Source organism: Mastigoproctus giganteus, chromosome 7, assembly GCF_048544385.1.
Source record: "Mastigoproctus giganteus isolate SK-2022 chromosome 7, ASM4854438v1, whole genome shotgun sequence".
Lineage (NCBI taxonomy): Eukaryota > Metazoa > Arthropoda > Arachnida > Uropygi > Thelyphonidae > Mastigoproctus > Mastigoproctus giganteus.
In genome coordinates, this window is record NC_143581.1 from 218169192 (window position 1) to 218191326 (window position 22135).

A 22135-nucleotide genomic window follows, 5' to 3' on the forward strand; every position below is an offset into this window, starting at 1 on the left:
TCATCATTCCTTTTAAGTCCCGACTACTCTTCCACTGGTTTATACAGTTAGCTTTCTACTCCTTTTAAATCGTCACGTTGGGTGACTTTTCATAAATGTGAGATTCCCACCATAATGAATTACCTTACAGAGATCATTGTGTATGTTGGTATATAAATTATACTAAATTACGTAATGCTTACCATCTCAAAAAGCAAGCGTACTAATTTTTCAGATTCTCCTCTGTACTTGCAAGTTAATGTGGAAGAAGAAACATTAAAAAATGTTGTTTTACATTCAGTGGCTACAGCCTTTGCCAGCATTGTTTTTCCTGTTCCTGGTGGACCAAACATAAGTACTCCCTTGAAAAAAAAAAAAAACAAACAATAATAATAACTAAAATAAAGCAAATGGATAGTTTTAAAAGGACTTTTTTAATCTGGATTATAAGCATTATATTAATCTCAAGCATAAACTTTTAATCACTTCAAACCTTAAAATATATCGGTTACAGCTATTTTTTAAAGATCTGAAGAAATGGCCAGTTTTCAGCATAGCATGGGAATGTTATTTCTTCAAATAACAATGACAAAACTATTAAACATTTTAGTAAAAATATCAAAAGTTCATTCACTAAAAATTTTAAATTAAATGGTCATTAGATGAATAAAATTTGAATTGTATCTGTGTTATGATACAATTCGAATCTGATTTCCAACTGAGAAGTGTGATTAAAAGGGTGAATTTTTAATAGACACCTGAACTTATACATAAAAATGAGTGTTGTCCCCATGAAACTGGTCATCTTGGGAGAATACATACTTATCAGAATATATACTTATCACAATAGTGCTGGCATTGTAGAAAATATTTCTGGAACCCTTGGAATTGACTTCATCAATTCCAAAATTGATGATAATTCATCAATGATGTAAATCTTCATCTTTTGAGGGTGGATTTGGGTTTTGCAAAAAAAAAAAAAAAAAAAAAAAGACAGTTATAAGCTACTCAGAGTCTGCAAACTCACAGAACATCAGTGAATTAATGCCAATTCTAGGTAATGCCAATTTTGGTCAAAAACAATTTGACCAAGTATACTGCAAGCTGCATTAAGAATCTAATCATTAGCCACAGTTTGTTCCTTTTGTATCATAGAATCTCTTGAGCCCTTTAGAATTTCTATATAGTATGTCTGATTAACTGTTTGATGCTGTGGGGTGAATTCAACACAAATAATGTCGATGTTCAAATAAATCAACATTATCTTCACTTGTGATTTTGGCATATATGTTTTCTTGTGTATCTTCATTTTCAGCAGGACCTACAAACAAACTGTCAAAGTTTGTTTCTAGATCATACTGAAAATGTTGTTTTGTCAATGGTTATTTTGTCCATACAGACACATTACTTTGTCTAGCTTCCCTTCTTTTTCTGTGAACTTGCACCCAATGTGGTGCAAGTTCACAGAAAATTTCTTTGTGTTCAAGTTTTCTTTCAAAATGAATCTGTTTTTGATTTACATTTAACTCTTCAACCATCATTCTCAATTGATTATCTATTCGAATGAACCGAATCTTTAACCCTTTCAACATTTTCACCAATCCTGCAAATAACTTGACAACTTCTTTCATACCTTTTATAAACCTTTTGTACCAGTCTTGCCCTTAACATTACTTCATCTTTAAAAGCTTCTTTTGCTCAACTTTTTTGTTTGTTTAGATAGTTAAAATAACAATCAGTGAGGAAGCCATAAAATAAATTATGAAGGTGCCATGTTCACACAATACAAACAGTAGATATATTAAACATATGATACTAATGACAGTATGCTGCTGCTGCAACAGGATCTAGAAAAGTTGAGCAGATGGGCTGAGAGGTGGCAAGTGAAGTTTAACATTGACAAATGTAAAGTAATGCATATGGGAGCTTGTTATTGTTGTTGTTATTTGGTTTTTAGGAGCATTAGCAACTAAGGCCATATTGCTCCGGGGATATGCGGTGGTCATTCCCTGACCTTTCCGCATCCTCCGTATTTGGTGGTCACAGGCTCGAACCCCGGTCTAATCAAGAAGTGCGTGCTATGCACTGCTGCTCCTGCCCACCTGGCTACGGAGGTGCCATATGGGAAGCAGTAACGTATCAACTGTGTGGTACTACACTGACAGTGGTAGAGAATGAAAAGGACCTGGGGGTAATTGTGCAGGCAACAACAAATGGATGACATAAAAATGGATAGCATAAAATTGGTAGACCTAGCTTTTTCATCTCACTGAAACAGTGTATACTATAATTCATCATTCCAAGGAATATAAATTTCCACTCCACCAATGCCTAGTTTTTCCGAGCATGGTGCCACTATAACAGTTGCCGAATACTGGCTTTTGAGATCATGAATTTATGCACAGCTTATCCATGAAAATCATTTTAATACAATGCCCTGCATATGGCAGTCATACTGACAGTCTCTCCTGTATGCTCCTTGATCTCTTGAGTTATTTTGTTAAAGTTGTAGTTGTGATTTTGCCTGGCAACACATTTGACCATTCTGAGGCACTTCATAATTCAACTTTAACATCTCCTTCAACATAATGTTCTGTACAGTTGTCTGTGGGAATGTTAGAACCTTCAAAATCCATCTAACGTTAAGTTCTACTAGGTTAGATGGTGCCCAACTATTTATACCATTCAGTTGAGAATTGTTGTGTAAGTAATTTATGAAGATGCATTATCAGATAACAAAATTTTCATACCTTCCAAGGTCTGCGCAATCCTTTAAAAAAATCAGGCACCCAGAGTGGAAGAACAACAGCTTCTTCTAAGAGTCGTTTGGCTTCAGCCAAGTTAGCAATATTATCCCAGCAGACATTAGGATCTCTCATAAGGATGTCTCTTTCTAACATTTCAACTAATTCTGGATCATATCCTGTAGAGTCAAATCTTCTTTCTTCCTCTTCCTAAAAAATAAAGTAATAACCATAAATTTGTTTGATATGAAAAATTAAAAACCACCCAAAAATTGTATATATATACAAAGAAAAATTGTAAAACCCAAAATCTTCTGGTTATGAAAATCTTTGTTGAACGCTGTTATATGACAAGTCACCATTCTTTAGTATAACTATGGAAATGTATAAAACAGCACACCTCACGATACTACTGAGTTTCTTCACAAAAGCTGTAAAATAATGCAACAAGTCAGACCAGCCAGTTGTTTTTTGTTAGAAATGATATGGCTAACAATAACCACTCTGGTCACATGGAAGAAATGGAAACCAAAAACATTTTGCTTGATATTATTTCAAGCACTTCAATGGCTAATCTATTTTGTCTAAACAGTTTAATGGCTAAGCTATTTTTAAAAGATCAGCCTTTTCTAAGTTCATTTTATAAAACAAAGTTTTTATTAAAGTTTTTTTTTTTTTTGCACACTAAAGTATTTTTATATTTTGTAATACAGCAGACTCTCGATTTACCGGGATCGGATTAACCAGGACACTTCAAGACTCCAAATTAAAAAAAAAAAAAAAAAAAATCAATCAAAAATCATAAAATTCAAGTAATAACTAGAATAAGTATGAACAGATGTTTTGCAAAGTCATAAACAAGTGACAAGAAGCGATGTTATAAGTTGTCATTGGGAGATTATTATATTGCAATCCCTCTATCTTTCCACCTGCAGCTCAAAAAAAAAAAAAAAAAAAAAGAAGAGACACCAAATGTTTAGTTTGTTTTAGTGTGTTGTGTCAATTGTTGTGTTCCGTTGCACCACAAAAAGACAAATTTTGTTTCGTTATTTGTCAGGGATGTCGAATTTTTTTTTATAGTAAATAATTTTTTTTTGTTTAGAAAAAGAAATTGGTAAACGCAAAGGAGTTGCGCTTTTGGTTAAACAAAACTTGAAATTATTCAAATGTTTGAAAACAGTGCATCTGTTAAATCTTTAATGATGAACCATTATAATGTTGGTCGACCAAACCATACGTGACATTGCAAAAAATAAAGGGAAGTTATTCAATTTAAAATTGACATCTCAAAAAATAAACAATCAATAACGACGGTCGTGGCACGCACAAGTGAAATACAGAGTAACAAGCAAAAAAATAGGAAAGAAGAGAAGATTCTTGCAATGTATTTTTTTTTTTTTTTTATATATGACTGAAGATTTCAGTCATAAAAAAAAACACACTTCACTATAATAACGTAAAAATCCACAGAATTGCAGTTATCAGTATTTTCGAAAGTGCAATAAGATGAGTTTACTACTGTTTATAATTAGATGCACGAACAGAAAAGCCCAATAACACGGAAAGTGCAAATTGTTTTTAATGTTTTTTGGTAGTGATCTCCAGAAATGTGCTTGAGTAAAATGTGAGCTCGCGAGGGGTGATAATAGTGAGTTTTTGCCTTAACCCTGTGATGTTCTTTACAGATAATTCATTTTGACCATTATCCTGGTGCCGACTAAGAAAATAAGTGACAGTGGTACTAGCAAATCTACCAAGAAAAGGAAAGTGATTGATTTGGATCAGAAAATTAAACTAATAATCAAGTATCGCACTGAATTCAGATTTTTCAATAATAATATGTTGCAATATGTTATTAGTCATTCCCAAGTTACGTAAAACTCGATGAAGTAAGAAGTCCTGGAACGTATCTCTTACGCGTGTCGGGGACTTATGTATTTTTGGATTAACCGGGAAATCGATTATCCGGGATTTGTTTTTTACCATATATCCCGGAAAATCGAGTCTACTGTATTTATTCTACAAAATGTTTAATTAAGGGGATTGAGTTGTATGGATATTTACCTTCAAAATGAACTAGAATACTTTCAAAGGATTTTCTAAAATGAATGTTGTTCTTTATGCAAGTTTTACATTTTGAGAATGAATTCTTTAAACTTTTTTTTGAAAGGTCCTCAATGGCAAGAAAAATAATGCACATAAAATAATGCACATAACATAACACATGACATGTTATGGAACATACTCTCAAAACTATTTTTTAAACTGTCTCAATACTGGTACACCTCAAAACAGGAAGAATTTCTGCAAGAAATTCTTCATGTTTTGAGGTGTACTTCACTGAAGTATACAAGTTATTGTAGAATTATTGCAGTTTTAGTTTGAAGAGAACTCTATATTTGTGAAGAAAGGAGGTCAAAAGGCACTATAATTAATAATTTTCATTCTGAGTCTCCAGATGGACTGAAGATGCAGGAAACAGATTTATCAGTTTGTGTACAATATTAAAATTATGAATTATAGATAGACTAGACTTCACGATGTGTAACAAGGAGTTTATTAATTTAGATAACTAAATTACATTTGATTTAGAATAAACCTTACATTACAATATCTTTCTTGAAATTTTCACCAGAGGTTAAAACAATACAAAATTTGCATAAACTTCATGTTTTTGGTCAAGCTGTCTCACAGTCCTGTAACAAAGCTGAGCAACAATAATGACAAGAAAAAGAATAACGTGCTTTCTCATGAAATTGCAAATCTTGCCCAGATTTTGTGACAAACTAGTTTAGAAGAGTAATCCTATGCTTTGTTGGGAATGCAGAGTAGTTTGACCACAAACATGTGAGTTTATGTAATTTAATTTTTGTGTTGTTTAGCCGCCAATGAGAATTTCAATAATCAGTATGGTTTACATATCGTTAAACAATATTAATATTATAAAAAAAAGTATACATACACAACTATTTTCAAAAAGTGAGGCACTGCAAGTAAAAATCATGAGTTTACCTACAAACAACTGCAGAGTGAGTTACAAATTTCTACCACTAATACCAAGCTGGATGTTCAATAATGAGAAAGAAGCAGTATGTAGTATCCTACATGAACAAAGAATGTTTAAAATTTTCAACTGTATTTATGACAAAAAAAAAAGCCTATAATTTGTATTTTACATTATTGCCTAACATTTATTTAGGTATGAAAGGTATTTTTGTTACAGTGTTGATTTTTTTTTTTCGTGCATTGTATATCGTGCAAATATTGCATCTGTCTCCTTGCTCTATGAGCTTAAATCTGTATTAAGTAACTAGAAAGGGCCAAAAATATTACAATAAAAATGTGTCTTAATACATTTAATATCTTATCGCCTAAGAGTATAAGTATGCAGAGGCACTAGAAAGATAATCAGTATTATGAAAAAGTAAATGATAAAAAAAAGTAAAGAATATTATACACAGTCGAACCTTGTAATAACATGCATCAAGGGACCAACAAAATTTCCTCATTATAACCATTACTATATCAGTGATGAGTTAAATCTACCTCCTATTTTTTTAAATTCTCAATAACTTGATAAAAAGATAGATTCAAAAAACAAAAATATTAGAGAGAAAAAAATAATACAGTATATTATCATTAATAGTAGTAGTATATTATTTGTATTAATATGCTTTTTTTGGTTTTTAAATCGATTCAGCCAACCATTGTTACATACAAAATCATTGAATCCAAATTGCTTAGCATATTTTTCTGCCTGAGCCTTCAAGATCAGGCCATCTATTGAAAATCCAGCACTTCTTTGTGTAGTGCTGGATTCATCGCACTTCCTAAATTTTTGTAACCTTGCACTTTCTAAATTTTTTTTTTTTTCCGATTATGTTCCTTTCTAGTGCTGATATGTAAACATGTTTATTCTTCCACAATGTCGATACTGTTGAAGAGGACAAAGAAAACTTTATTACACCTCCACTTCAACATTTTTTGCACCATGTTCTAGCTCGTGAATAATTTTGACTTTTTCGCAAATTGAGAGACACTTCCTTTTGTTAGTAGACATGTTTCCGAAGGAAGAGTTCATTTCTAACTGATTTTACTTTAAAATGACAGTAAAGTGATCTGCATACAAAGTTCTTAGAAATCCTGAAATGCATAAAAATTTCTTAGAAGTCCCAAAATACATACAAAGTTCTTAGAAGTCCTGTTTCCAAAATTCTTAGACGTCCCGAAATAAATTTATGGTTCAGTGAATACTAGACATTACATTATGTATGTTTCCTGTCACAGGGTGGCACCAGATCTATATCCATCTCTATCAATATAATTGTAGGCATAATACTCCATCTAAATACAAAGGGTACTAGGAAAGTTTTGCAATACAGCTTTGTTTATTTAATTTTTTCAAAGTAATTTCCTTTACATTCAATACACCTCTCCATCCTCCGAAACCAATCTTTAAACCAGTTCTGCCAAGTTTCACTAGGGAGTAAAGCACACTCGTTGTCCCAAGCCCGTAGAAGGTCCTCATCACTGGAAAACCACCTCCCTTTTAGCTTCATTTTCACATGCGGGAACAGTGCAAAGTCGCAGGGAGCAAGGTCTGGACTGTAGGGAGGGTGCTCGAGAAGTTTCAGTCCTGTCGTGGTCAAATATTCGGTGCAGGCTTTGGTGCGGTGAGCTAGAGCATTATCGTGATGGAGGTACCAGGTGTCCATTCTTGACTTTGGCCGCAGGTTCTTCATAGATCCAATGACTTTAGGCAGGCATTGTTCAGTATACCACTTAGCTGTGACTGTCTTCTGCGTGTCCAAAACGACACGTTCCACAATTCCACTCGATTTGAAAAATACAGCTATCATTTTCTTCTTTACAGATCGGGATTTTCTGACAATTACGGGTGTGTCGTCATCATCAAAGACCCAAACTTTGTTTTGAGCCTTGGTCGGCAGATCGTAATAGTACAGCCAAGTCTCGTCACCTGTCACGATGTTGTTCACATACCGAGATTGTCCCTTATCAAACTTTTTTAACATCTCCCGGCACCAAGTCACACGTCGTGTCATCTGCTGTTCAGTCAGTTGATGCGGCACCCAGAGAGAACAAAGTTTCTTCACGGTCCTTATCTCATTTCGTGACCACGATGCCATCGCAAGCACTTTACACTCTCACTACTAATGAATAACTGAGCCCATCGACTTGGTGCGGTGGCTACTATACACGTATGAACATGTCTCGACATGCAGCAACAAGCAGCTTCCTGTGATTCATTGTTGCGTCATATTGCAAAACTTTCCTAGTACCCTTTGTATGGTGGCCTGTCAATGTAAGAGTGTGTAAAAGTGTACAGTATGTTATAGTGAACAGGCCACTCAGCCACCAGGTGATAGCCACAATTGGGCAAATATCACCCGGTGCCTGTCCTGGCATGAAGAGCCAGGCCTGGGTCAACTATCATAGACGGTACGATATGTACCTAACTCTCACACCCACCAGTGAAGTGCAAGACTAGTGAGTGCCAGTATCCAGCGCCTAGGATGCCCACTCGTAGGAGCACGCAGAAAAAAATAAAATAATAATATATGCATATATATATATATATATACACACACACCCCAGGAGATAACTCCCAAATACAGGGTAAAACATCCCACAACCTGAATCCACAGGAAGCCTGCAGGGGGAAAAAATGGGTATAGGCATAATAATTAATGTAAGCATATTAGTAACATCATTAATGCAATTTTCAGTAATAATACTAACTGACAACAACCTCCTCTTTCTAAAAACCATTCTACAAAAATGCTGTAATGCATCATAATTAACAACTGAAGACAACACTGCCTCATTCCCCCTGCCAAAATTAGCCACCAAATGTATAATGAGTTCAGCTCACATCTGAACTCATCATATAAATTACAATCATAAAATACATGATCCTGCCATGCCACAAAGATGTAAAGCTCATCTTCCAATCCTAACTCATGTAATTTCACTTTCCCTCCATACAAGGATAAAACTTGTTTAATTTATTCTTATAATTAAATTATACACTAGAAATAAAAGAATATGTTGTCCTACCAGTTACACTTCACTCCCAACACTCCTGCCACAAATTAACTAACTTAGATAATATATCCCTCTTGTTTTCTGCAAATGTTAATGATAAGTGAATACAAGACAATCTGTAAATATGGTAGTGCAACGAGCGGAATGCCAATGAACTATTGTATAGCCCCTGTCCCCGAAAGGACAAGGTCATAAACCAGCCGCTAATCCGATGTGAGTGGTCATAAAAGCTAAATTGACCTTTTTATTTTTGTCTATTACAAGAATTGGGTTTTTCTAACTACCTGAGCAATTAAGAATGTAGTAGTAGTAGCATGTGATGCAAGACAGCAAGCATATGAGCTTATGCAGCATCAGCCAAAAAAAAATTACGAAACAATCCCCTCTATATATTTGTCCAGTTCCTCCTTAAATTTATTCAACAACAGATGGAAGTTTGTTCCAGCAATTAACCACCCGCTGGCTAAAGGCAAATTTCTGCACATCTATTCTACATCTGTCCTTCCTCAATTTCAATTTATGCCCCCTTAGGTTCGTAATCTGAACAAGTGGAAGAATCCCATCAGAATTCAGTGTGCTCAACCCATTCAAGGCCTTATACACCTCAATCAGATCACCTTGCAGGTGCCTAGTCTCCAGCTGCTGCAATTCGCAGAACTTAAAGCCTCTCCTGGTAAGAGGATCCCTTCATTCCCCTCACCAATCTTGTTGCCCTTCTCTGTACACGTTCAAGCAAATCTACATCCTTCCTAAAATGAGGCCTCCATACCTGCATGCAGTACTCAAGGCATGGCCTGACCATTGCCTTATACAGAAGGACAATCACCTCCTTTTCCCTGCTAACAAAATTCCTGTATATCATTGACAACACCCCATGACCTGCCCTGGCAGCCTGTCTGCATTGCTCAGAAAACTTCATATCTGACTGTACAATTACTCCCAGGTCTTTTTCATTTTCTATCTCCTTAAGTGTAGTACCACACGGTACGTTTCTCTGTGGTTACTTCTACCCATATGCAGTACTTTGAATTTGTCAATGTTAAACTGCAGTTGCCACTTCTCAGCCCATCTGCCCAAATTTTCTAGATCCTGTTGCAATAACACACTGCCATTACTGTCATTAACAACCCTGCCAACCTTTGTATCATCTGCAAACTTCGATACTAAGCCTGATATACCTTCATCAATATCATTGATAAATATACAAAACAACAGTGGACCCAACACAGAACCCTGTGGACTCCACTAATAACATTCGTCCACAAAGAGCAGCACCCATTGATTACCACCCTCTGTCTTGTCCCACTCAACCATCCTTTTATCCATTGTAGCAACTTACCCTTAATACCATTCTGCTCCAATTAGTACAGAAGTCTTCCATGCGCAACAGTGTCAAAAGTTTTCCTGAAATCCAAGTATATGATATCAAAATTATTTTTTGTATCCAGTTCCTTTGTAACCACATCATAATAACCAATCAAATTTGTCAGACAAGACTTTCCCTTAACAAACCCATGCTGTGTCTGAATTATTGCTGCAGTCTTGTCTAGATGATTCTGCAGTGCATCTTTAACCAGCGACGCCATTATTTTACCTGGAACAGAAGTTAAACTAACTGGTAATTACTCGTCTCGCCCTTCGATCCCCCCTTTGTGAATTGGGGACACATTTGCACATCTCCAGTCCGTGGGGACCTCCCCTGAGTCCAAGGATGCTCTCATAATTATGGCTAAGGGTTTGCTTACTTCCTTTGTCGCCTCCTTTAATATAACTGGATAGATCCCATCCATCCCAGATGCCTTTCTTATGTTTAACTTCAACAATTTCTCCTCCACTTTGTTCTCAGTTATTGCAAAATCATTAAGCACACTGTTACAATTTGATAACCTTGTGGCATTTTCAAACCTTAATAACTCCTCATATGTGAATGTGGATGCAAAATACTCATTCAGTTTGTTTGCTATCTGAGCAGGATCATCTACAGTCAAACCATCGATATCAAGTGGACCAATCAGATTCATTCCTTTCCTTTTAGAGTTTATATAAGTAAAAAAAATCCTTGCTGTTTTTCTTAGCATCCTTTGCCAAAGGTTTCTCGTAATCTGCCTTCACCTGCCTAACCTCCTTTGTGACTTGATTATAGACTAGCTTATATATATCATAGGCTTCTGTGTCGCCTGATAATTTATATGCATCCCATACATTTTTCTTCTCTCCCACAAGTCTCATCAGTTCATTTGACAACCATTTAGGCCTAAACCTTGAACAATATTTCTTAATAGGTACGAAATGTTTAGTAGCTTCCACTATTAATTCCATGAATGCTTCCCATTTAAAATTTGCTGTTGGTAACATCATCAGTTGGTCCCACTGTACAGAATTTAAAAACTGTCTGAGACCACTATAGTCACCTTTACGGAAGCAAAAACCCCTTCCTTTACACCTGATGGTAATTATATCTTTAAGTAAATCCCACATCAGTACACTGTGATCACTGCCACCTAATGGTTCCTTTATCTGCAAATTCTTAATACACGAATGATCACTGCTGATAACCACATTAAGAGTATTATCCTCTCTGGTTGCCTCTTGAACATGCTGCTGCTGCAGAAAACAATCATCCAATAAATTCACAAAAGTCTTACTAGTGTGTGAGTGACCAACCCATAAGTTCCAGTCTATATCTGTAACTGTTTGCACAGTTACCAAAATTTGTACAGTATATCTGTGTAGTACACTCATTATAACAGTGAGTGATTATATGGGAATATGCATAAATTAAAATCATTATGGCTTTCTGCTCATTACAGCCGTGATCTTGTTATTTCCGTGCTTGTTATAACCAAGCTCGACTATATACATGCATATTTTTTGTGATCAAACTATCTGATACAAAAAAATAATAATGCCAATAACCAAATGATATTTAAACTCTTCCCACTTTACATATGGTATCTGAATTTTTAGATTATCAGTCCCCTTATAGTACCCCTTTTCCACAACTGATGGAAAAGGGACCACAAGCAATTTTTAATAAAATCCCATATATAAAGTCTGGCATCAAATCAGGCAGCCCTGGTGGAAAGGTGGGGAAGAGGATTGGACCTCTAGGACTAATCCAAGAAAAATTCAGGAAACTGGTTACAACCTGTGGAAGTGTGGTGGAGCACCACTATATGGAAAAGCAACTATCACCAAGATCACCTAACCTGAAAGACTGACATATTGTAAATGCTATTATTCCTTCAGGCTGAGGGACTAATCACATTTCCATCATGTGATTAGTCACGATAGACAACTATTATTATTTTTTCAAGAAGTAATTCAAGAAAATAGAAAGTAACATCCACCTCTAGGCAGCATCCATAGGTAAAGAGATAAATACAATCATCAATATGTCACATTATATATATCAGAAATCTATAATAACTAATTAGAAAGGGCCAAAAATATTACAATACAAATGTGTCTTAATACATTTAACATCTTATTGCCTAAGAGTATAGTAGTTATGCAGAGGCAGCAGTGTTATCCAGAATAAGGAAAGGTATACAACTGTAAATCAGGTTTCTCCTGCACACAAATGTTGCATGGGAAGGACAGGCAGGTTGAAAGTTTTGAAACTCCAATATGGCACAGGTGTCAAGAAAAAAAATTTTGTTCTGTAGGCCTTGTCCTCACAAATAATTTCAGAGTTGATTTGTTTGGAGATGGTCAAACCACTGATGTTTGCTATATAGGAATTTTTCTAGCAGGGATAAGGAGGTGATTATTCCCTTGTATAAGGCAATGGTCAGGCCACACCTAGAGTACTGTATACAGGCCTGGAGGCCTCATTTCAGGAAGGATGTAGAGCTGCTGGAACGAGTACAGAGAAGGGCAACTAGATTGGTGAATGGGACAAAGGGGTTCTCTTACGAAGAAAGGCTTAAGTTTTGCAAATTACAGTGTCTGGAAACTAGGTACCAGCGGGGTGATCTGATAGAGGTGTACAAAGCCTTGAATGGTTTGAGCATGCTCAATGCTGATGGGATTCTTCCTCTAGCTCAGAAAAATCACCTGAGAGGGCATAAATTCAAATTGAGGAAAGACAGATGTAGGATAGATGTGCGGAAATTTGCCTTTAGCCAGCGGGTGGTTGGTGGGTGGAACAGACTTCCATCCCTTGTCGTGGAAGTTGATAGCCTAAATAAGTTTAAGGCTCAGCTGGACAGGTATTTTGAACGAACAGAGGGGTGAAGTGGAAGTGGGTTTTTTTTTTTTTTTTTTTGGCTGATGCTGCATAAGCTTGCTTTCTTGCATCAAATGCCTCTACTAATGCTAATGCTAATGCTAATGCTAATCCATGATTCTTCCGTTATTCTTTGGTAAGATGATGGAACTGTGTGTCTGGAACATTGTTTGTCCAAAATGAATTTGCAGAAGTTGATAACATTTCAAGTGGTGATTACCTGTTTTCAGAGTCATCCCAGGCAGCAAGTAATAAATAGCCTTAGCAATAGTGTGAGGAGGGGGAAGCCCAGTGGTTCTATTTAGGGATTGTAAAAGCAGGTACTTATATTCCAAGAACTACTGTCAGTATGTTGGTGGAGGATAGATGGCCAAATCTCTGATGCATAGAGAGCCACTGATACTACACTATTTTGAACAAATTTTGTGATAAGTTTAGTACTGTGTAACACCAATAGCTCCAGTTACAGTCTGGAGAGTAGCACAGAATTTCTTCCTTGCTTAATAGAAATGCCAGTGAAGGGATAGTTCCCATCCTGGGACCAAATCAAGATCTTTATAAAAGTTGACATTTTTAATTTTACATCCATTTATTGTGATAAATGGATGTAAAATAAGATTGGGTTTACCTTTCTACTCTTTGATATCAAGCCCAATTGACTCAAGGAACATATTGATATTGCAGAACTGTTGCATTGCAGCTCTTTGAACTTAAAGTACTTCATTCTGCTAATCTGGTAGGATGAGATGAAGCTTCAGATCACCAGTGTACAAAGTCATGTTCTAGAACTCTGTCAAGAGTGATTCCAATAATGATGAAAATAGCACTGCAGATAAGACACCACTCTGGGGTGTCTATATTCAAGTACTATTTTTAGAAAAAAAAAAAAAAGGATTGACGGAATCCACCATGAGCTAATAGGAGATGCCTCTCGGGTAATATCTTATTGAATATAGTGAGAAAAGATTCTGAAATAGTTTTCCAAGATTTCAAGTAAGGCTGCAGCTATGCCTTCAAATCGAATGTTTTCTGTATATGGAAGAGAGCATCAAGCAACTTGGGTAGTGGTAGAGCTTCTATAGATAATGGAATTATTTGGTTTTAGGTGCATCAGTGACTTTGACCATATTGTGCTATTGTATATTATGTCTGTACAAATTATGTCTTTATGGGATAATTTGTATGGGATAAAAACTCATAACATTCAGGGAAAAAATCTACTTTCTCCCTGAGATTGGCTAACTACAGCCAACTGAAGAATTGGCTTCAATCTATGGCAGGACTCAAATCTAGACCTCTCTACACAAGTGACAAAACCACTATACAATCATAGAGGGCAGATAACAGAGCGGAAAAAAAAGGAAAAGAGCCAGTGCAAGACTACACAAAGCATACATGCTTATGACCGTTGTGCATATGCTAGTCAAGAACTCACCTGTTGACATCCCTCAGGGTGGCTCCTGTTGTTTGCTATCTTCTGTTCCAATATTTCAGGGAGGTCCTGGATTCACATATACCAATAATGGTTTTTTTTTTTTTTTCATTTTCCTGACTTTGCCATGTTAACAATACATATTCTGCTGTAACTACACTGATCTCAGAATTCAATAATTAACTATGTGAAAGTTCTTTGGTCTTTACATACACTAGGCCAAAATGTTATGTATGTTATGTTATGTTATTTTGGTTTTTAGGAGCATTAGCAACTAAGGCCAGCATTAGCAACTAAGGCCATATTGCTCCTGGAATGTGCGATGGTTATTCCCTTGACCTTTCCGCATCCTCCGTATTTGGTGGTGACGGGCTCGAACCCCGGTCTAATCAAGAAGCGTGTGTTACGCACTGCTGCTCCTTCCCACCTGGCTACGGAGACGCCTCGGCCAAAATGTATTACATAATTTTCTCACTCTCATTTCTGTGTCTCATTAAATCCAATGTCTCATTAAACATGAACTTCCACAAGTCTGAATTATTGCCATCCTCAAGCCAAATTCTTTAGGGATGATACTTGACTCAAAACTCTCTTTTGATTCCCATATCCTTTCTCTTGGGTTCAGAGGGGTAACTAGGGTTGGTGGCACCCAAGGCAAATAAAAAAATGGTGCCCCTTGAACACACAGAATTGGAATTTTTGCATTTTTAACCATAAAAATGGCACATCCCAAATCTGGTGCCAAGGACATGTGCCTCACCCTAGTTATGCCACTGCTTGGTCTCCAAATCACCATGAAAAAACAGAGAGTTACTATCATCACTGATTTTATTTTTCATCAGATAGTTTGATCACAATAAAATTTTTAAACTCTATAGTTCTTTTGAAATAAGCATATATTTTCATTGTTATTTTCCTGCATCCAGCAATTATCATTCAAAAATGTCACACATAATTCCTTATAGAGAATAATACCTTTACTAAATCTTCTTTCTTTATATCTTTTCTTCCTCTTGAATCTATTTTTCCTCCTTTATTTTCGATTCCCATTTTCCGTCTACATTTATCAACTCCTTTCAAGTGAGGTGTTTTAGAAATTTCTCCTCTGCGAGCATTCTTATAGTAGCGTAATCCTTGTCTTAAAAAAATTAATTTAAAAACTGTCTGAACTCATGTATATATAAAAAATAAATCACACCAGTAAACTAAATAATATAATAAAATATATTTATACAGTACTCAATAATATTAAAGAAACATATATATGCATTTATATTTTTGCATCTTAAATAACTGATACTCAAGATGTTTACTAATCCATTCTTTTACCGTATACTTCAATCCAGTAGTCATAGAAATAATGTCTGATTCTAAGAATGTTACTCTGGTAGATTCAGATTTTATTATTAATTTTTAATTCTATCATTATTCCAAAAATAGTTCAAAAATACTAAGGTCATCATTGTGTGAAATATGCTTAATATTTCTGACATCCTCTGTAACTTTCATTCGTGTAAGTACACAAACTCAGCCAATGATCAAAGATTCACCAAGTGACAGTATTAACAGTAACAGTGGTTTCTCTCCTGCAGGAAAATGGCTATGCCCAAACAAATTTTTTGGATAACAAAATGATGCATCCTTGGTAATATGAATCCATCACAGCATTTGTCACAGTACTATTAGTTTGTGTGTGCTTTCTCTGTGTCCATATAGTCACCATCTCTTTCTCATTTCAAGAGATCTGGATTCAAATCCCATTGGGGACCAGAGGAATTAAATCTCTCTTCAGTCAAGGCCCATGCAACACGAAAATCAGCCTCTGCATAGACACAATACAACTGCTATTTTTTTGGAAGCCTTTTGGCGCACTGACTTCTTTTAGTACATCAGTACATAGAGTTTATTGACTATATGAATAACTATACAAATTGTTGGACCAAAGAGTTTCCAAACAATCAAATATGCTAAAGAACCCAAATGAACCACTTTGAAAGAGTAAGGTCCCACATGAAAATTAGCAGTTAAACTGCAACAGTCAGTAATAAACTGAGAATGCAGTTAAATTTTGTAAATGACACAAAGTTAAATTTTGTGAATGGAAAGAAGAAGTGGCCATACTAAATCCAATAATTATGGGTGTACACACTGCCACTGAGTTGAAATGCAGCCTGTTGGTTCTCAAAATGTTCCAAGGTCACAATATAGCCATGGAAATTTCCATGGCTATATTGTGACCTTGTTTTTATAGGGCTGAACCCAGGGTATCCCAGCAGAATATCGCCCAAAGCATGACACCACTGCATCCAGGCACCATCACTTCCCCAGGTAAACAATGCACATGTACCCGGCCATCCACATGGTGCAATAGGAAACATGATTCATCGGACCAGACGACCTTCTTCCAATCACACAAGGTCCAGTTTTGATGCTCACGCTGTCGCCGGTGAACCGTGGTTAGCATGGGCACTCAGAGCAGCCTGCGGCTACACATCCCCATTTTCAGCAGGGTTCAATGTACTGTGTGTTGCGACATATTACTCCCCATCACCAGCATTCCAATTACAGGCGAGTTGCACCACAGTCGCCCTTCTGTTGCCACGTACCATCCAGGAGAGCCTTTGCTCACCTCGAGCATCAATGAGCCGTGGTCGTCCAACAACTCGCCGATGGTTCATGGGTTCCCCCTCCTCGGACCACTTTCGGTAGGTACTAACCACAGCTGACCGTGAGCACCCCACCAGCCGTGTCGTTTAGGATATGCTCTGACCCAGTCGCCTGGCCATTACAATTTGGCCTTTGTCAAACTCGCTTAAGTCCACTGCCTTTTCCATCTGAAGAACAAGAGTAACACTGATTAACGGAGCTCAATATCAGGTGTTTTTTATACCATGTCCCGACCCGCGCATGCGCCGTAGTTCACCTGAAGTTGCTTCAATTTGCATAATGACTCACTGATCATAATGTTTTGGCTAATTGGTGTATAATATTCTATTATAGAATAGAATAAAAAGTGCTTTACTTTTTATTCTATAATTATTCTATTATAGAAGAGAATAAAAGTAGAGCAAAAAGATATTTTCAATGTTGGACCTGAATTTTTGTAGACTATAATTTGTAGAAAATACAGAAGGAAGGAACGTTGTTCCAAAGAAGTAGACAGTCTAAATGAGGAAGACAAAAAATTAGTTAAGTGACTTTAGAGCTGAACTGTAAATTAACATTGACTAATTGCTGTACATGTTCAGAATGGCTTGGAAGACACAAAATTACAGCTGTTAATTTAGAAGAAGGGTAACTTTCTTCTAAATTAACAGCTGTAATTTTTTTTTTTCACAGATATATTTATATATCTGTGAAAACAGCATGTGGCAGAATCTGTGTGACAGAAAGTAAAGTGAGTTTGTAAGAGCAAGATTATTAAATAACCTGACTGCTCTCTTTAGAGATTTCTGTTAAACTCTAACAGAAATTCTCTAAACTCTAAGAGAGATTTCTGGGGCATCATTTTCATCTGAGAACAATATTCTAAGGAGTTAGGGAAATTTTGTGATTTGTGTGGAGTTAGAAAGGTAAAGCGTAGAGCAAAACAGAAATAGCCTTTTTTTTTTTTTTCCCAACGAGGAAGCAACATCTATGATGTGCATATGCTAAAAAGTTTAGAAGTCTGAGTTATCCCTTATGTATGTAAGCTTGTCTAAGCATCTCAATGTTGTTAAAGATGGATGGTAGGTCATTAATATATAAGAAGAAAAGAGTAAGTATAAGATCAGGATACCTGAAAACACCAGCATTAGTTGAGATGTTGAAGATGGAGAACAATTTGCTATCACAAATTGTGGGTGGTCAGAGAGGAAACCGACTCCCAAATGCAAAAATCAAAATACAAACCATTATGCGAAATGTAACTGAAAGCCTGAGGAATATTAAAAGCAACTACTGTACTTCAGTTATCTAAATATTTTCATGGAATTTGTCTGCAAATGGGCAACATAAGTTGAGATATCACTAGTCGATCAAGACCAAAGAAATTCGTATTGGCGATCATCAATCAAATGAAAGGTTTAAAGTGCTGGCAGTTAGTAGGTTTCTCCATTACTTTGGAAAGAGTTGAATTAAGTGAAATAGGAGACAATAACTAGGAGGAGGCAGAGATCTGTCACTCTTTTGTAGGAATTAGTTAGATATAAGCAATTTTCACATACAAGATAAAAAACACTACTGGAAGAAAAGCGTAAAAAGGTAACACAGTTCAAAAGTTAACTCTGGATTCAATATTTTAACAGCATGTGGAAAAATGTCATCAGGATATAAAGATGCCTTGGCATTAAGTTTGCTTAGTTTTTCTAATCACTTTCTGTTGGAAAAACTAGGTTGGCACTAAATGGTTTGATTTGGTAGTTGTTGGCGCATCGGCTTCTGTGGCCATATTGCACCTCCCAAGGTTTTTGCAGTACTTTGATCCAAGCCCGAGGCGGGAATCGAACCCGCGACCTTTGGGTTGCCGGGCAGGTACTTTACCCACTCGGCTAGCCCGGTCGGCGGCACTAAATGGAATGTGTTTGGTATGATAATAGGAAATTTACAAAGATCATCAATGAAAGAGTTAGAAGGAACATAAGATACTAATGAGTCAACTTATCTTTGGATGAAAACACAATAGAATCAATAAGATGCAACAGACAATGGAAATATAAGTAAACAGAAGTTGAGGCAATGGCTTTGGAAAGAGATCAGAAAACTTGTATACTATGGATAAAAGACAAGTTTCTTATTTTTAGACTTTTTCAAAATCTACTTTGGATTTATTAATAACTTATTTACAGATGCTGAAAACTTTATTATAGGCCGAAAGGAAAGCTAGCAATCTGGATACAAGCCAACTGCAATATGGTGTATTCTTTATCTCTAAGTTTTATCTTGAACAGCCTTAACCAATGTATATATTGATACCCTAACAATTCTAAACCCCACTTTCATTTTCTGGAGTATTAAAGCAAAAATCATCCCTCCCATCTTCACTCTCAAAAACTTAAACACATTTCTAAAAAATAGGAGGAAATGTGTTCAAACTAAAGTATGAGCTTTCAACAGTCAATGTTTGTCAATATAGCACTAGTAGACATTAAAGCTAGCCTTAGTAAATGACAATACAGAAACATACTCTGATCACTTAATTTCTCTTTCAAAATAAGATCTCACAGGGAAATTCTACTTGCAGAAGAAGGGCTAAGAATGGGGAGTCATTTCCCCTCTGCCTGGTTACCATATTGAGAGTCAAATGGACCACTTTTGCCTCTTAATAATCAGGGCCACCAATTCTGAACTGGAGCATTCTATCAACAACTAGAGCAAGTCTAAGCTGTGGTCCAAATATGTGGATGATATTTCTATGATTCAGAGTCACAGTAAGGAAAATTTGGATATCATCCATTCCTACATAAACAGCATACACCAAGACATTATCTCCAGTTTGAGGCTGGAGGTGATATCACCTCCAGCCTCAAACTGGAGCAGAATAATACTCTTCTATTCCTTGACACTTGTGAAGAAAAAGCCTGGAACTTTAATGTAGCAAACAGAAAACTAATAGATACAATGACCCTCTTACATTATCATTACAACACACTACACTAGATAAGGCAAGCTGTCCTTAACAATGGACGCCAAATTAATTTCATCACACTCATCCAACTTCATTATTTGTCTCCAGTGTTTGTACACTAGAGACAAATAGGGCAACCTGGAAAGGGCCACTTTTGCCTCGATACAGTAACGAGGTAGGTTAGTTATTTGGTTTTTAGGAGCATTAGCAACTAAGACCATATTGCTCTGGAGATATGCAGTGGTCATTCCCTGACCTTTCCACATCCTCCGTATTTGGTGGTCACGGCTCAAACCCCAGTCTAATCTCTAATCAAGAAGCATGTGCTGCTCCTGCCCACCTGGCTACGGAGGCACCACAGTAACGAGGGATGATCACAAAGGCAGAACACACATGGATATTCTTTGTTTATAACAGGAAATGGGAATAAATTTTGACAGTCATGGATCTCTCTTCCCAAACCCTAGTCTGAGATGGTTACAAAAAATAGCAGTCAGAAGGGCAAACAGTCAGCACGAATGTGCAGCCAGAAACCTATCATGTGACCTCACCTAGGTCAAATGAGCAACAAACAGGACTGTTTCACAATCTTTTGTTACCACAAGGAAGAGCACTATTTACCTCTTTATAACCATGCAGAACAAGACCTGTGTTGTGAATGGATAACTGCTCTGGTGAGTTTTTTTTTTTCCAGAAAAAAATTCTCTAAATCTTAGCAGACTATAGATGGAAATGAATAATGCTAAGAATGAAATTGAGACTACATACATTTTTTGGGGGGTTCATTATTATTTTTTTTTGCACATAACTTTGTTTCATAAGTTTGACTAATGATCATTTAGATGTAGAAGAGGTAGAAATTAGGGAGAACATGTTGTCTCACCCCCAAACAACTTAATACAGCATATATTTCTAAAATGAATGAGAAGTTTTTTTGAGGTTTAGTTCTTTTTTTTTTTGGAGAAATCTGTTGCATTAAGTTTGATTATTTATGGTGCACTAGCATAAATGAAGTAAAATTTTGCGAGCAGGAAGTACATGTTCTTATAATGTGATAAGACTTTTGGATCGATTTCTAGGCAAAATGATATCTCTCTTTTGGGGATTACCCTGACTTCTAATCTCTCCTGGCACAAGCACATTAGAAATATTGCTTCCTCTGCATCTAAAAAACTTGGTTTTCTCTTTTGCTCTCGGCATTACTTTTCTTCCAAACAGCTGCTCACTCTGTATAAATCGCAAATCCGCCCTGCCATGGAATATTGTTCCCACATCTGGGGTGGTGCCCCCAAAACCTCTCTCAGGCTTCTTGATTCCATTCAGAAGAGGGCAGTTAGGTTAATTAATGATTCATCTCTAACAGAGTCTCTTCACTCGCTTTCTCATAGTTTCTGCTGCATGCCTCTTCTACAGATACTTCCATAGGCACTGTTCTTCTGAATTGGCTTCTATAATTCCCGCTCTCTCTTTCAAAACAGTCCGAACACGTGCCGCTACCAGCCAACATCCATTTTCTGTCCAACTTCAAACCCACAGAACCAACTTTTCATCTTCCTCATTTATTCATTCAACTGCCATTTTTTGGAACAACCTTCCTTCATATGTATTTCCTGAAAATTACAATCTACAGAAGTTCAAGTCCAATGTCAACAAATATCTTCTTTCGTCTTCTCAACCTCCAACCCAAGCATGGTACTATGTACTATAGGTTCTAATTCCTCTCGTGTTTGGGGTTCACATAAAAAGAAAAAAAAAAAATATATGGCAAAGATATACTCCAACTCCTTAACCTGGGAGTGGTCACACAAGTTGTGTCAGGTGATTCATGAGAAAAGTTTTGCACATTTCTTTGTGGTTGAAGATTAATAACTAAAAATTCAATCATTTGTGCCTTCGGGGTATGTTGTGTCTCACCACAATATGCCCATCATAACCTCAAAGGATGTGGCGTGACTATTACTTATTACTCTCGCTGTACATGTAAGACATATCTATTTTATACAAACAATTACTATCAAAAGGGTTCTTATGTTCTTTTCCTTTATATATCCATACTTTGTCCTTTGGACAAAGATATA

General features: G+C 36.3%; 1 protein-coding gene across 1 annotated transcript in view; it reads right to left on the bottom strand.

The window, feature by feature from the left end:
- Nucleotides 1-22135, bottom strand: part of LOC150083688 (katanin p60 ATPase-containing subunit A1-like) — a 56692-nt gene that overhangs the window by 28890 nt on the left and 5667 nt on the right. Inside the window, exons 3-5 of the mRNA XM_090377438.1 lie at nt 15428-15590; nt 2730-2933; nt 183-341 (exon numbers count right to left, since the gene is read on the bottom strand). Of these exons, the coding sequence (XP_090233564.1) occupies nt 183-341; nt 2730-2933; nt 15428-15590 (526 nt within the window). The remainder of the gene's footprint in view (nt 1-182; nt 342-2729; nt 2934-15427; nt 15591-22135) is intronic.